Below are 16,175 nucleotides of genomic sequence, written 5' to 3'. Positions count from 1 at the left end.
GGATCATGGCCCTGGTTCCTTCAGGAGGGCTCGGGATCATGTGTGTGGTCCTTCCTGGAGAAAGCCTGGCCCCAAGGATGTCATTCAGGCTGAGGATGTGAGAAGTGCTCCAGTGTTCCCTTAACCCTGGAGGGCTGTGGGGACACACAGCCACCATGTGCATGCAGCTGGAGGGGTGAGCTGCTGAAAATCCAATTTTCTGTGTGTCATGGGAGAAAATCTTCCTGCTTTTGGAGGGCAGAGGTTTCTGCAGATGTGTGGCCAGAGATGGTGGCAATAGGGTCTTGTCAGTGGGGAGAAGAAGTCAGAGGGATGGTTTTGTTTGCTTTGATGGAGGGAACAAGATTTGAAGGGCTTGTTGAACTTGTGGCTACCGAGAATGATTTTCTGGTGCCATTTTTCTGTAGAGCTTGTAATGAGATGAGTGATACTGGTGCTGTTTCAGCTCTGCAGCCCACCCAGCAGGAAGCACAGCCCAGGCTTTGCTCCAGCCTGCAAAAACAACAAGGGGAGGGAGATCTCTCACCTTGTATTGACAGGACGTGCTTTGTGCCATCCATCTCTTCCTCCCAGGTAAAGAGCAAACAAGGGAGAATTTAAATCTTCGATGTGGTGTGTGATCAAAACCACAGTGTTCCTGGAGAATCCTCTGCTATTCCATGCTCCCAATGTCTCCTCCTTTGGTTTTGCATGGCACAAACATTCATTTTGGTGTTCTGCATGTCCCTAATGTGATATAAGAAGCTAAATGCATTACAACTGCAGAACAGCACATTGTTATTTTTTTCCTTCGGCTTCTTCTGCAGCCAACAATTTTTTGTTCCCTTAATAAGCCCCCGTATTTTTCTTTTCCTTCTCATGCACTCTACCCCAGGTTCATCCTGAGAGGATTTCCTGGAATGGCTGCATGCTCTTCACACTTCTCAATGTTCCTTATTGAGCGTGGAAAGAACTGATGCCCTAAAGGAAAGTCATCAGGATAATCCAGTTCAGGTGTTGATTTGAATTCCAGCATGCAGGAATCAATGGGGTTTGAATGACAGTGCTCAGAGCTGGATATCTCCATCCCTTTGTAGGGAGGAACAAATTACTTTCACTTTTGTATTAGAAGCTCTGGAAAGGACCAAAATAGGGAGGAGGAACATCCAGTGCGGTGAGAAAATAGGTCTTGTTTTCCTAGAGAAAAGAGGCTGAAGCACTTCCCAGATATTCAATTCCTGCTCCTTCATCTTGGCAAGGCTGTTTTGACACAGCAATTTCAGCTTCATCCTCGTTCCTGGGGGCTGAATTAGTTCCCAGGTGCCCCCTATAAATCTGTAGGGCTCTGTGGCCCCAGAAGGAGCTGCCAGAGGCGTTTTGGGGTGAAAGGAATGGCCAGATGTGCCTTAGGGAGGAGTCGGGTGTGCCTGTGTTTCAGTAGGTGGCACTCCTTGCTCTGCCTTGGGGACTGCCTTGGGGACTTGTGGATTTTGGGGACGTGGTGAAATAGCAGGTGGCATGCCATGGATGAGATGTGGCGAGTCTCAGGTGTGACCACACCTCGTGGTGCTTCTTGGAAGGGTTCAGCTGCTGTGCTGCCTCCCTCGAAATTTTCCTGTATTCTTGTAGTTCCTTCTCATCATAAAGGTGTTGCTGTGACTGCGCAGGCAGGGCAGGAATTTGATTGTGTGCCAGTGGAGGGCAGAGCCCTGCAGGTCACAGACCTTCCCAAACCTGCATGAAGCAGGATAATCCAGCACAAAATCCAGCTGGTTCAACTTTCTGCCACAGGCTGATCTGCTCCTGCAGATATTTTGGGAAAAGAGTAGAGTGGATTAGGCAGGGAACAAACACCACATCCAGGAGGAGGAAGATGTTTATGTATGTGGGCAGTGGTGCATGTCCAGCCTCTCTGTCCATGCTGTCCTGGCCGGCTGGAGCAAGGTGACATTAGCCTGTCAGGGATTGTGCCAGCTCCCTGAGCCTCGTCTTGGGAATCCAGGGAGGTGTTTGCAGGATAGACAGTGTTCAAATACAGTTTCAGCTTGAAAAATGGCAGCTGAGTGGGTGCATTTGGTGACAGATGATCCCTGAAAAGGTTCAGAAGCAGAAGGTATCAAAACCCTGGAGCTGTGCAGACAGGAAATATTGTGAGTGCAGCGGAGAGGAGAAACATCCCTGCTCCATGTGATTCCCACCAGCCAGCCCTGGTGTGCTGTGCTCTGGGGCAGATCTCTGCAGATGCTTTTTTTTTGGCTTCCCACTCGACATCCAGGTATACTCTGGCAGTGGAGGGAGCAGGAAAAGGCTTTGGGAAGTTCATAGCCGAAGGTTTCCTTAAGCTGTGAGCAGCTTCACCCAATACCAAGCCAGTTGGTGCATTCCTGCCATTCTTCTCCCTAAAGCTCTTCCTTTCCATTCCCTGGATCAAGCAGACAAAGCAGTTGCTCTGTTGAGCCTGAGATCCATTTATTTATTGATTTATTTTATTGGGAGCTTTAAATTGAAAGGAATGGGACCATAGGATTTATTTTTATTGGAGTCGGGTGGTACCCTGGGGTCCCCGAGATCCCACAGCAGGATCTGTGCTGGCCTCGTGGTTTCTGTGCTCTGTTTTTTTGGGAGAGCAGGGAATAGCCAGGAATAGGCAACTGCCAGCTGCCTTCCCATGGCAGAGCTCTGCTGTTGGCTTGTGAAGCCCTTTGGGCTGCTTTGGTCTCATCTTTAAACCAGGGAACACTGGCCTTGGGCTTGACAGCTGCTGGTTATGGTCCCAAATCTAAACCTGAGCCATAAAAATCTCTCTTGAGACTCCCAAGGGTCTGATAAAAATCTGCTTCCTACCTGGAAATGAATACACATTTTAGATACACTCAGCTAAATTCCTTGACAGCTTTATGTGCCATATTTTCTCATGGTTTTCTGTGGATCCTTTCCGTTCTGGGGCATTGCTATCTCAGTCCCGGGCTGTGCCCTTCTCATTGAAACAAAGTAATGTTATTTTACTGCTTGTCACTGAGAAATTATGCACCAGTTTTCTCCAGGGCCGTGATTCTTTTGAAGCCTGGTGGGCTTCAGGTAACTCTATCACCTCTCCCTCCTGCAGATTTCACTTCTGCAGGGAGGAAAGCAATAAAACGTACAGTGTGTTGGCTGAATGCTGTTAAAATATTTTATTTATCACTGATTCTCAGTTTGTAGGCAGCAGGAATGCATCTGTTTAATGCCTGTTGTCTTTAAAATGGAAATGTTCAGCAAATATTTGGTACTTTTGTTCCCAGTGAGTTATGTGAGATGGAAATAGGGGGAATAGACAGTAAAAAATGCTGTCTGGACTTAAACCCATGGAAACAACTGGGGGACTTTGCTTTGTGCCTGGCACGAATGTATCAAGGGGACTGAAAACTGAAGAGTTTTGCATAACCCAATTCCCCACCCCCTTTTCACGTGCATTTGAAAAATGCAGGATCAAATGCATGAAAACCTGCAAAGCCTCATGTCTGTGAGCAGAGGCCAGGCCCTTTCCAGCAACAGTGTGGAGCAGGGAGCAGCTCTAATTCCTCATCTGTTCTCTTTTATAAATTTATTTTATAAAAACCAGCTGCAGGTTGAAAGCTAGAGCCAGTGTGTAACAGGAAAAAAAAAAAAATAAAAAAGGGCAAGGCCAAAGGAGGTCAGCCCCCATAAGCAGGGGCTGATGTCTGGCACTCCCAGCTCATGCCTGGCATGGGAGGTCTAGACACAAACGTGTAGGTGCCATCCACCTCCAAAAAACACATTCAGGGCTGCATCCTCCTCCTCCCCAGATCAAACTCTCCAAGAGGGAACAGAAACAGCTACTGAAAACCTCAGAGCATGAAACTGTGCCAGTGCCCCAGTGCTGCAGAAGCTTTGGTGAGGTTCCTATGCTCTGGGGCTTTTTACTACTGGCTCCTCCAGGCTGGATGATTTGACCAGGAATCCCCAAAACAGCTCACAGCCCCCTGTTTCTTCCCCAGAGAGCCAAGGCTGGAGCTGTGCTCTCAGGGTGAGCATTGGTGGCCCTTCAGCGCCTGGCAAATGGAAGAACCCAGAATCGTTTGGCACCGAGGACTTGGCCACCGTGGCTCATTTATTTCACTTTGTTATTTCTGTGCTGCAGCCCTGTGAGCTGTATGGCAGAGGTAGGGCCACACAGAAAACCTTGAGTGCATGAAGGAAAACCCTGCACTCTGGGGAAGTCTGATCAGTTTGGTACAGCAGAAACTTGGGCTTTCACATGGATATTTGGGCCAGGCAGAAAATTTCCCAGATTTTAAGTTAAAGGGGGTGTTTTTCAGTGCTCTGAAAGCCAGATGCCCTGCCTCCAGGCTTTTGCAGTGCAGACAGACTTGACCGATATTCCCATGAAAATCTGGGTTTTTGGAGCCCGGAGCTTGCTGAGGCTTGAGGAGGAGCCATGCCAGACGCTGGTTTGTGCTTCCACTCGGGGAAGACAACAAAAACCGGCTCTTTAAAAGAAAAGCAAAGGGGGGAGAAGTTCTTTAAGGAGAAGTGGCACCTTGAGCGGAGCAGAGGGAGGGAGGGGAGCAGGACGGGAGGTCCGCGGCTCGGACCTGTGTGCTGGCCTCCAGCTGAAGGCCGGGAGGGCAGGCACCGGCAGCTGCTCCCGGCCGGCCCCCTCCCTCCTCGGCAGCCCGCGGGGCGTGGGCGGCGCGGGGCGCGGCGGGGCCGGCGGCAGGGAGCGGGGCGAGCATGTGCATCCTCCTCGCCGCCCCTGCCTCCCTCCCGCCGCCCGCCCGCCTCCCCTCCCTCCCCGCTCGCCGCCGCGGGTGTGTGTGTGTGTGTCTCGGCTCCCTCGGCAGCCCGGCCTGACGCAGGCGGATCCACATCGCCCCCGACAACACCCCGGCTCCGGAGCGCCGTGCCGGGGGTCCGGCTGCGGCGGCGGCCCCGCGGGGCCGGGCCGAGCCCAGGGGGACGGCGGGGGCCGGGGTGGCCCGGGCGCGGGGAGGCGGCCCTGGGGGGGGAAAGTTGCCGGGAGCGGCGAGGGGCGAGCGCGGCGGCAGGACCATGGGCACTTTGCGGGATTTACAGTACGCGCTGCAGGAGAAGATCGAGGAGCTGCGGCAGCGGGATGCGCTCATCGACGAGCTGGAGCTGGAGTTGGACCAGAAGGACGAACTGATCCAGAAGCTGCAGAACGAGCTGGACAAGTACCGCTCGGTGATCCGGCCCGCCACGCAGCAGGCGCAGCAGCAAAGCGCCGGCACCTTGCAGGTCGAGCAGCGGACCAAGCGCCAGGCGATCTCGGCCGAGCCCACCGCCTTCGACATCCAAGATCTCAGCCACGTCACCCTCCCCTTCTACCCCAAGAGCCCGCAGTAAGCAGGGGGTCACCCCGTCGCTCAGCCTCCCCTCTCTCCCTCATCCCGCTCCATCCCCGGCCTCGCAGCCGCCCGCCGGGCAGGGACCGGAGCGGAGCGCGGCATTCCCGCATCCTCCCCGGGTGGCCCCGCGGGGTGGGAAAGTTGCGAGCGCCGGGTTTGCGGTAGGGGGGCGGGAGAAGAACGGCAGGAGTGAGCGCCGAGGTGCCAGCAGAGCGGGACGCCCGGGTCCCGGACAGCCCGTCCCGGCTGCGGGGGAACCCGGCCGCCCCATCCTTCCGAAGGACAGGGGCGGCGGGGCGGACGGTGCTGCCGGCGGGTTGAACCGGATCGTGTCGTGGGCATGGAGGCTTTGTCGCTGCGGGAGGGAGCGGGAGAAACCCGGGGCTCGCTGCGGGACCCCGCAGGGAGACATTCCCAGTCGGGAAACTTGGAGCCCGGCGGGATGCGGTGCCCGGCTCTCCGGGAGGGGGCTGGTGTTTTGGGGAGGGGGGTTTGGCAGAAGCAGGAGCTTATTGCAGTGTCCTGGTGCGCCAGAGGGTGTGCGGGGGGTAGGGAAAGTTGCGGGGATCCTCAGGTGCCGGCGCGCCGGGGGATGCGCTGCCCCGGTTTCACACCTGCCGCAGATTAGGGAAATCAGAGCGTCTTAATGGGGAAGAGGAGTCCTGCCTCGCTCAGTGCCTTTTCCTGGCCGGTACATCTCCGTGCCTTTGGTTCAGCGCTCCTCAAGGGATAAAAGGGAAGAGGTGATGAGCGGATGCTCGCCGCGCCAGGCTCCATGTGCGGGGCCGGGGCGCAACCTCCCCGTCGATGGGCAAAATCCCCTCCTTCTCTCCGCGGCCGGCATCTTCCTCGCGGGATGATAACGGGGAGCGCTGGCGGATCCCCGAGCCATGCCGGTAGTGGGGAGCGTGTGCGCCGGGCGGGCTCCGGGATGCGGGCACGGTGCCGCGGGCGGCGGTGCCGGGACACAGGGACGGTGCCCGGGGAGAGGTGGCGGGGCATGGGGACCCTGCCGGAGCGTCCCCTCGGGGACTGTGCCGGGGCTGGCCGCGCTCCCCGCGCAGCCTCGGCCCTTTCCCGCCGCCATGGCGGGCCCCGCCGTCTCCAGGCAACTGCCCGCCCCTTAGGGCGGCCGCCATGGCCGGACCCGCCGGGCCGGGCCTCGTGTGCCCCTCCTGCCGCCCCGCCGCTTCCCGGTCCCGCTCCCATTCCCACATTCCCGTTCCCGCCCCCCATTCCCACCGCCACAGAGATTTTGTCCTTTTAAGGTGCCTGGCCGCGCGTTCTAAAGGATGTCAGGGGACGAACGGCGGTGGCGCGTGAAACGCCTCCGCTGCAGCCCCCAAAAGGAATAAAACACCCCAAAACCAAAAAGTGGGCTGGCAGGACACGGGGGACTGGGGCGGCTGAGGCCAGGCGGGCGAGCGGTCTGTGAAATCCCTGGGGTGTGTGGTAAACACCCAAGGTGAGATAAGGCGTCCCACGGTGTTAATTTCCCCTGGGAATGCTCAGCCCCACACGTGTCGGTTTCCTTGTCGGTGTCGTTGCCCCTCGGCGCTTTGAAGTGCAAATGGAGCTCCCAGAACTCCGGGAAGCGCCACAGGTTTCAGCAGAGCGAGTCCGCAGCCTCTGCCGTCTCCAGTGAAATATGTAGGAAGCCTGGCAAAGCCTTGGGTGAACGTTTTCCAGCTGGAATTTTAATTGCTCCTTGTATAAATGCTGCCCTGCAGTCTGGTGTGGGGTGTAATGCCCAACTCCTCCGAGGGGGTGTTTTATATTGATCATCCATGGCCAAGACTTCTAATATTATTTACAATGTCAAAGTCAACTCGTGGTTTCAGGTTGTAATTGCTCAGGTGGGGCATTCCAGGGGTTTGGAGCAGCCCGGGATAGTGGGAGGTGTCCCTGCCCATGGCAGAAGGCTGGAATGAGAGAACTTTTAGGGTCCCTTCCAACCCAAACCGGTCTGATTACAGGAAAAGATCCTTGCTAATGGTTTCAGGAGTGTACGTGGCTTTGGGAAGCATTGAGTGCTCTGTATCAGCCCTAAGAGCCTGCTGGCCAAGATAACTCACGGTGGTGGTGAGAGTTAAGGTGGTGAGGACCTGGGAATAACAAAACCTGCACAAAAGGGTTGGTTTTCCCCACCCCCCATTCATGCTGAACCTCCGTGACTCTCGAGGTAATGGCACCCAGCCTTTTGTTTTGTCAAGGCACCAGGAAGTGTTCAAAAGGCAGGTGGATGTGGCACTTGGGGATATTGCTTAGTGGTGGCCTTGGCAGTGCTGGGAGAATGGTTGGACTTGATGATTTTAGAGGAGTTTTCCAACCAAGATGATTTTAAAGTAGCCTCTGTGTGGTGTTTTGTTTTTTTGGTGCCTTTTTTTTTTTTTAGTTAGGTAGTGCTGGATTTGCTCTCCTGATCTGGCAGAGGTGGCTGGAGATTGGTAGGATGAATAGCAGCAGAAAATCTCTGGGAACTGAATTATCATGAGGGTCACTGTAGATACTTGAGGGTGTGTGGTGGTGGAAGCTGTTGTGATGCCTCACAGAAGATTCTGGGTTACAGAGTGGCTGAACTTTGAAAGAGTGTAAGAGAGCTTGAGAGGGACTTGGGACAGAACACAGGGAATGGTTTCCCACTGCCAGAGGGCAGGGATGGATGGGATATTGGGCAGGAATTGTTCCCTGGGAGGGTGGGCAGGCCCTGGCACAGGGTGCCCAGAGCAGCTGGGGCTGCCCCTGGATCCCTGGAAGTACCCAAGGCCAGGCTGGACTTGGAGCAACCTGGAAGGTGTTCCTGCCATGGCAGGGGTGGAACTGGATGGGCTTTAAGATCTCTTCCAACCCAAACTGTTCTGAGATTCTATGAATGGCTTTCAATCTGCAGGATCTTCCCTTACACACATATCCTCCCCCTTCTCCCCTACTTAAGGACACATATGGTTAAATAAAATTACTTTTTCAGAGTTGTAAGAGTTTGAGTTGCTGTTGGAGGGTTGGGCTTATTTTGCCTCTACAATGTTTTTAAAAGTGAAACAGGACTTTGTGGGCTGACATGAGGAGCTAAAATCCATGGAGGGACACATCCAGCCATTCAGCCATTTTCTTCTGAATTACCAGTGAGAGGAATTGGGCATTAGCATCTTTATCAGTCTCCCTATTGAAGCAACTAGAAGCCAGTTATTTAAAATAAGTGGCTTTTTGCTTCTCTCCCCCTCTCAAAGGACATAACTTGCCAGAAGTGACCGACTAAGAGGGCACAGACTGGGGGGGAAGCTGGCTGGTTTTCTGTGGCAGAAAAAATGCTGTGGCAGATCATTCTCTCCTCTTCATCTTCCCAAACTGCTGCTCGTGTTTGTTTTTCCACACCTTTGACCTCTCGCAGGGTATATCCTGGCTGCTAAGAGCCTGTCAGCATGGAAGGAATACTGGGAGACCAACTTTGTACCAACTGCCTTTGCAGTTTAAACTGTACAGAGAAGCCTTTTCAACCAGCAAGCTGCAACTCTTCCCTTTCCCTGCCTCGTTCTTGCCATGGGAAAATACCCAGAACTTTAATTTTAACAGGCTTCTTTGTTCAGGGATCTGCAACAGCTGTTTGCCTTTTTGGAAGGCTGTGTAATCAGTGTGTTTTCTTTTCCAGAAGGGAGAAAAAAAAATGTAGAAGTAGAACAGAGAATAAAGCACAGAGCTCATGAGTGTAAAGGGCCTGATCTCTTGGCTGAGGTGGTACAAGCTCTGTTGTTAGCAGAGACAGCAGCAAATGCTGTGTCATTTGTAGGAAATGTTGAGTAAAACGAAAAATAACTTGGTTTGGGGAGTTAGCAGACTTTTGGGGAATCTGCCAAAATCCCAGAGAGTCATTTGTGAGGGGAGGAGCAGCATGTGAGTTGTATTTAAGTGGTCTGGTTTAAGAAATATAAAATACTTGGTTGCATAGTCTTAGGGAAAGAGCAACATCCATACAAGAGGTTTAACAAAATCCCTGCAACGGCCAGATTGGCTCTTTGAAGGTGAATGTGCACATCCTCTGGGTACTAGGGGTGTATTTTAAGTGATCATAATAGTCATAAAATCCCCAGAAATACTTGAAAAGCACTTTGTATTTAGGGTGTTGGCATGAAATACTCTTCTGGTGTTTATCAGTGCTGTGTATGCTGCAGTTTCATCTAAAAACCGCTGAAATGACCCAAACCCCTCTTCCCTCACGCTCTCCTCTTCGTACAGGAATTTGGTACATGATGAAAACACTGGGAACTGGTGGTTGAGATGATGGGGGAGGAACAGAGGCACGCTCCTGCAGTGATGGTTTCCTGGAACGTGGGGCAGGAGCTGGGATGGTGGTGGCCTCTTGAGTCCTGTCACTTTCTGGTGAAGCATCTTGCCCCGAGCAGTCAGCAGAGATGGATGTAGTGGTGCAACCTTCATGGTTTTTTTTTTGCTGTCAATCCACTCTGATGTGTCCAGTGAGCAATTAAGTGAACTGCATTTATCATTTGTTGTGAGAGCTGTTAAATGCTGTGGTTGCTTTTATGTGCTCTAATGTCGAATCCATCCGAACGTAGTTTCAGCTGATGTTCGATGGACAAAAATCCATTAACGTCACTGGGGTTTTTCGGTGCATTTGAAGGGTCAGGATTTTATGTGTTGAGCGGTGCTGGGGCACCACTGGTGGGGGAGGATCCCTGGTGCTGTGCTGTGAGGGATGATGCTCTCCCTGCCAGAGCTGTGAGCACAGGAAGGGTAGTGCTGGAGCAAGGCAGCCGAGCGTGATTTCCCCGTGTTTTGACAGGTCTGGCTCGGCAGTGGTGGCAGTGATGGGGCTCCCCTCTGTGCACTTGTGTGACTCATGCTCCGAGTGGTTTAATGCCTTGGGAAGTGACAAGAGGACATTGTGACAGCTCAGCTCCTTGTGTGATACATTACAAGCCTCTGAGGTTTGGGTTGCTCACAGCAGTAAGGGGTGGCTGTGTGGTGTTAAGCACAGAACTACGATTTTTCTCTATTGAAGCAGTGTTTTGGGTCATCTCTCAACACGCTTGTTCAGGCTGGTGGTGTCTGTGCTGAGTGTAAGCTCCAGAGGGGTTTGACTCAAAGGAAGGTAAAAAACAAATCTTCCAATAAAACTACTAAAGCCACGTAGTTGTTTTGTCATCTTCTGTGTGGTTCTTGCTGAGATGAGTTTAATTGCAAGATAAAACATCGCTGCAATGTCACTTATTCTTAGTTCTGTTCAACAAGTAACACAGACTTCCCTGGGTTTTTCTGCTGCTTTTGGAGATTAATTTTAGCAGTGTGGTGTCAGTAAACTGTGTTTTAAAGCAAAGTGGTTCTGTTCAGAAACTACAGTGACATTTTCTTGGTGGTTATATGCAAAACAACACTGTTCAGCAAGTACAGTAGCTCTGAGCACACTAACAGCTGGTAATTAACATAGAGACTCTTTTTTAAATTGTAGTACAGCTCCATAATTTCATTTTCTGCAGAATTAACTTTTTTTTTCCTTTTATCTGTACTACTGGAATAATTACCTATACTTGTCTGAGCTGTGTTACATTCATCCTTAGCTGTATGAATGCTCTAGGTGGAGAGTTTTAAAGTGCTTCAACACAAAATAAGGTCCCCAGGCCATGGCCACGAATTCCTTCTCTCCAGACTCTGTGAAAGCATTCCTGACCTTCAGCATCCCATGCTCCTAAACACAGGATGTGTCTTACATTTCTGAAATTAACAATAATAATAAAGAAGCCAGGTCAGAGTTCTGAAACTGAACAGAAATGGACGTAGTAGCACGAATTTAGCCTGGCCAGCTGCCTCTGGAAGGACAGGGGACACTGTGAGTTCTGAACTTGCTGAGCACCAGATGGAAAATAGGACTCAAGGGGAAAATTTGTTTCTTCAGAGACTTAAAAAGGATACAGTGAATTGTTACATATCAGTTTCTGTAGTTATCCTGCTTGAGCTAGATACTGTAGGATGATAAGAGTTACTGAATACAAACATCTTTCTGAGGGAAAGGGTTCAGGAAAGCTGGGCTGGAGATGGATTAAACACCACTCACTGCCATCAGTGATAGTCCTTGCTGCCCGTGCTGCTGGTCTTTGCTTTTGGCTTTTCACGGGGCCCAAATCCTTGCATATGCATCAGGATGAAGTCTAAATATTTCTGTAAATGTTTTTCATCTGCTGCTTTGCCATTTCTAGCGGGTACATGCAGGCAGAGGAGTGCCTGACATTCGTGTTTTGTGTGGCTTGTCTTTGTTTTGAAGGGCAGAGAGAACAGGAAAAAAACAAAAGTATTTGTTGCTACATAGGAGCCTGAACCATGACAGTAATACCTTTCTCCTCTCAGCATCTACAGAAAGTGGTTTGGTCGAAGTTGCAATCAGTCGAGTGTGTTCTGTGTATCCTGACATCCTGAATGCCTGGAATTGCATCCAGGTGTTTTGCAAACGCTGCTAAAGCCCCTCCTGGCAGGCTTGGTGTCAGGGGAAGCTCCAGCGCAGCGTGCTCCGAGCAGGAGCACAGGACCGGCGTTTTGCAAGGCTCTTGCAGCCACTGGTTTCCTTGGAAACCAGAGCCTGAGCAGGGAGAGCCAAACTTCAACACCAGTGCCTGCTTTCCAAGTCGAAAATGGGCTGTCAGACTTTCTGAAGTCTGGGGTCTTTGGGTTGTGTTTGAGGCTTGTTCATTAGGAGCAAACTTGAAGTAGGTTATCAGTGTAAAAAAGCTCCTTGTCAGGCTGCAACAATTCCTGCCTGGAGCAGTGCTTCTTTCCCCAAATTCCCTTCTTTGATTCGGTTTGTGAACACATTTATTGGAGGTGTTTCCTGCCAAGCACCCCAGCTGTGTCAGGAAAGCTGCACAGCTGCTCTGTGACTTGGGCTTGACATGGATTTAGAAACTGCCCAGCCCAGGCCAGCTCGTTTTGCTCACTTAATGTTCTGTCAGGTGGTGGCTGTGGGTGATGTGAACAAAGATGAGAAGTCATAATGGAGCTGCCTGGCTTGATGGAAAATTAAATTGCAGTCTTGTAAGTGCACACATACTTTGTGTTGGATGTGAATAGAAAAATATATATAATGACATGTATGTGCACTCACGTATTTAGCACACGTAGGGGAGTATTGCATTCATGCAAATACACTTTTATTAGGAGGGAAAACAGTCAGGCTTTCATATCAGTGGACAGGAGGCAATTTTGTACAGAACCAGCAGGACTGTGGGAAGGCATCCTGGTCTAGTGGAAGGTGTCACTGCCCATGAACGAGGTGATTTTTAAGATCTCTTCAAAGCCAAATGTGGAAATGTGTTGGTTTCTGTGTCCACAGAGTATCATTGAGATTCAGGAGTAAATAACATAGAAATGGAGAGCCAGTGTTCCCTGCCCCCAGTGGAAGTGGGTCCCTGGGGTGTGTCAGTGCTTGTTAGGATTTAAACTGCCTATTTGATGTCATTTGTGTGCAGAGATCCAGCGGCTGAGGGGAATTCATTACTGCTCTTGGAGTCCACAGGCTAAATGAGGAAAATAACCTTCTTGGTGGGTGATATTTCTGGTGAATAGAGGAAATCAATGGCCCTGGGACTGCCAGCAGCACATCAGGGCAGTGGCCAAGCACTTCAGGAAGGTGTAGATAAAGCAAATGTGATGCAAATAGTGCCACTCAGCTGTACCTTAAGGCTTGTTGGAAAGGATACCTGCTTCAGCTATAGAGACTTTCAAAATCTGCCTCTTAAACTCCTGAGAAATTCCTGTAGGTGAAATGGAAGATCAGGCATCCTGGAAATACAGAGTTAGCCTCCAGTGCTTTGCCTTGAAATTGCAGTATTGCCCACGTTAGTAAAGGTAGGGGGTTGTGTGAAGCTTGAGGGTGGGCATGGTCAGCTGGAGGAGATGAACATCCTTCAGCAGCTCCTGTGTTCTGTAGCACCATCTTCTTCTGAGCCCTTTATTACTTCCCTGGGTGTCTTGTTCCTGCTCCTCCTTCTGCCCAAGATTTTTCTCTCTGCCCATGGATGCTGCTTATTCCCTTCCCTGACAATCCCAAAGCTCATCTTTTACAGAGCTGTCCCATCCAGAGGGGTCCAGGCTTGGCATCTCTGCTAAAAATCAGCCTTGTTGCCTGTGTGCATCCAGAGGCAGAGACCTTCCAGTGACTGGAGCACAAGATACAGGAGGCTGGATTTTCCTGCCAGTCCAGCTTTCCTGGTGTGCCAAGGCCTTTTCTGCTCCTCACCTGCCCCACCAGCGAGCAGGCAGGGGCTACACAAGAAACTGGGAGGGGACAGAGCCAGGACAGCTGATCCCAAGGAGGATTGCACAGGATGGAATCCCATTCCTGGGAATGGCTGAACACCTGCCTGCCCATGGAAAGGACAGAATGAATCCCTTGTGGCTTTTGCTTTACCTGTTGAACTGCCTTTATATCAACCCGTGAGCTTTTTCCCTTTTGCCCTTCTGATTGTCTCTCCCATCCCAGCTGGGCTGTGAGTGGGTGGTGCTGGGGTTCCACCTCCAGCAGGAACATGTCAAAAGTGTCTTGTACCTCCAAAGGGATTGGGGCCCAAGGATAGATCCCGGAGCAGGAACACCTTGAGGCATCAGCAGCTGTGTATGAGGCCATGGATAAACTCGTGGCACAAGCAGGGTAAGACCCATATTGGAGCAGGTTCATTCCTAGAACAAATTCATTCCTGGAGCAGGTTCCTTCTTGCAGGGGCTGTGGGTCAATCCTTCCTGGAGCAGGTTCATTCCTGGAGCAGGTTCCTTCCTGCAGGGGCTGTGGGTAAATCCATCCTGGAGCAGGTTCATTCCTGAAGCAGGTTCCTTCCTGCAGGGGCTGTGGGTAAATCCATGCTGGAAGCAGGTTCATTCCTGCAGAGCCTGTGGCTCCTAGAGAAGGCCATGCTGGAACAGGAGCACCTCAGAGTAAGTGTGGCTGTGGATAAATACACCACAGTAGGTAAACCCCTGGAGACACTGGCTGATGGATAAGGTTCCAGCTGGAGCAGGTACATCCCTAAGAGTGTCTGGATAGATCCAAGGGAGCAGGAGCAAGGGGAGGAGTTCACTGCAATGTTCAACTTCACAGTCTGGTCCAAAGGGATGGGTGTAGAGACAGTAATGGACACACCCTTAAATTGTTGTATCTGGGGGTTTCAGTGGCACCTCACAGGAATTACTGCAGCAGGAAGGAACCTGCTCCAGAAGCCTTCCTTGCAGTGTCAGCCCCTTCACAGGCAGTGACTTTGAGCTGTATTGTCACAATGTCCCTCTGCACGCCCTGCGCTGGCTCAGTGACATCCTGGGCAAGTTCTGTGCCCTGCCCCAGTTCCAGAGGCTCCGTGTTTGGCATTGCCTGTCCTTATTACAGTCCTGCCTGTGGAGCAAACAACAGCCAGGTCTCACTGGTGGGGAATAGCCAGACCAAGAGTGGGATAAATCCCTCAGAAATGTGGGATTGGGTGTGCTCTGTACACAGCTTGGGTCTGAGTCCTGGAACAGGGCTGTGCATCCAAACGGGGCAGACACCTACAAACCAACTGGGGGTGTGTAACACCTGTTGTACTGGGGGTGTGTGTAACACCTGTTGTACTGGGGATGTGTGTGTGTGTGTGATACCTGTTGTACTGTGGATGTGTGTGTAATACCTGTTGTACTGTGGATGTGTGTGTAATACCTGTTGTACTGTGGATGTGTGTGTAATACCTGTTGTACTGTGGATGTGTGTGTAATACCTGTTGTATTGAGGATGTGTGTGTAACACCTGTTGAACTGGAGGTGTGTGTAACACCTGTTGAACTGGGTATGTGTGTAATACCTGTTGTACTGGGTATGTGTGTAATACCTGTTGTATTGAGGGTGTGTGTGTAATACCTGTTATATTGGGGGTGTGTAACACCTGTTGTACTGGGTGTGTGTGTAATACCTGTTGTACCGAGGGGGTGTGTGTAACACCTGTTGTACTGGGTGGGTGTGTGTAACACCTGTTGTACTGGGGGTGTGTGTGTGTAACACCTGTTGTACTGTGTGTGTGTGCAATACCTGTTGTATTGAGGGTGTGTGTGTAATACCTGTTGTTGCTCCTTGCACCTCCTTGCACATTTAATTGCTGTTCAGACAGCAACTGCATGAAGGGGAGAACAAGTCCTGCCCATCAGATCTGTGACTGCTTCCTGTTCTCCTGTGGAAGCCCAGCTCTGAGAGGCACAGGAGGGAAACTGTGTAGAGGTTTTGGGGTTTTTTCTTTGTTAAAGTTAGGATAAGATGTGTGAGATGCTATTTTTTATTTGGATTTAGATGTTTATTTGTTTTTATTTATATTATAGTTTTTTTATAAATTGTGAGTTTTATAGTATTTAAAAAATTAAAAATGGAGTTGTGTTTTATAAGGCTTTTTAAGGATAAATTGTTTAATTAAGGAATGATATTTAAATTATTTTTATTTTTAATTTATTAACTAATTATTTGTGGTTTATAATTTGGATGTTTTATTTAATTATATAATATTTAAATTTGTGAAGAAGGACTAGCTTTTGCTTTAAGATTTTGATTTTGTTATATATATTATTCTATTTTAAAGCTTTGAATTTTAAGTTTTTTATTATATGGTATTATATATTTTAATTTAAATTATATACTTATAATTCAAGTTTTATGATTTAATTTTGGAAGGTTTTTAATGGCTTTAGATTAAATGTAGTGTTTTTTTGGGGCGTTAGTGTTTGATAGTACATAAAGTTTAAAATTTTTAGTAACCAGGGTTCCAACAGGAAATGAAGCATGGAGAGGAGAAGGCTTTTCTAAACACTGGGACTGGGACAC

The 16,175-nt window shown here is 50.3% G+C and overlaps 1 protein-coding gene across 2 annotated transcripts in view; it reads left to right on the top strand.

The window, feature by feature from the left end:
* PRKG1 (protein kinase cGMP-dependent 1) overlaps positions 1-16,175 on the top strand; it is a 384,810-nt gene that overhangs the window by 23,611 nt on the left and 345,024 nt on the right. The window contains exon 1 of one of the 2 annotated variants that reach the window (XM_053983677.1): positions 5,032-5,342. The exons of the other annotated variant lie outside the window; for it this stretch is intronic. Within the exon in view, the coding sequence (XP_053839652.1) occupies positions 5,032-5,342 (311 nt within the window). Of the gene's footprint in view, positions 1-5,031; positions 5,343-16,175 lie in introns of those variants that run through there. 2 annotated transcript variants of the gene reach the window in all.

Source organism: Vidua macroura, chromosome 8 (genome assembly GCF_024509145.1).
Source record: "Vidua macroura isolate BioBank_ID:100142 chromosome 8, ASM2450914v1, whole genome shotgun sequence".
Classification (NCBI taxonomy): Eukaryota; Metazoa; Chordata; class Aves; order Passeriformes; family Viduidae; genus Vidua; species Vidua macroura.
Note: the sequence above shows the minus strand (reverse complement) of the source record. Positions and strands in the feature narration are given on the sequence as shown.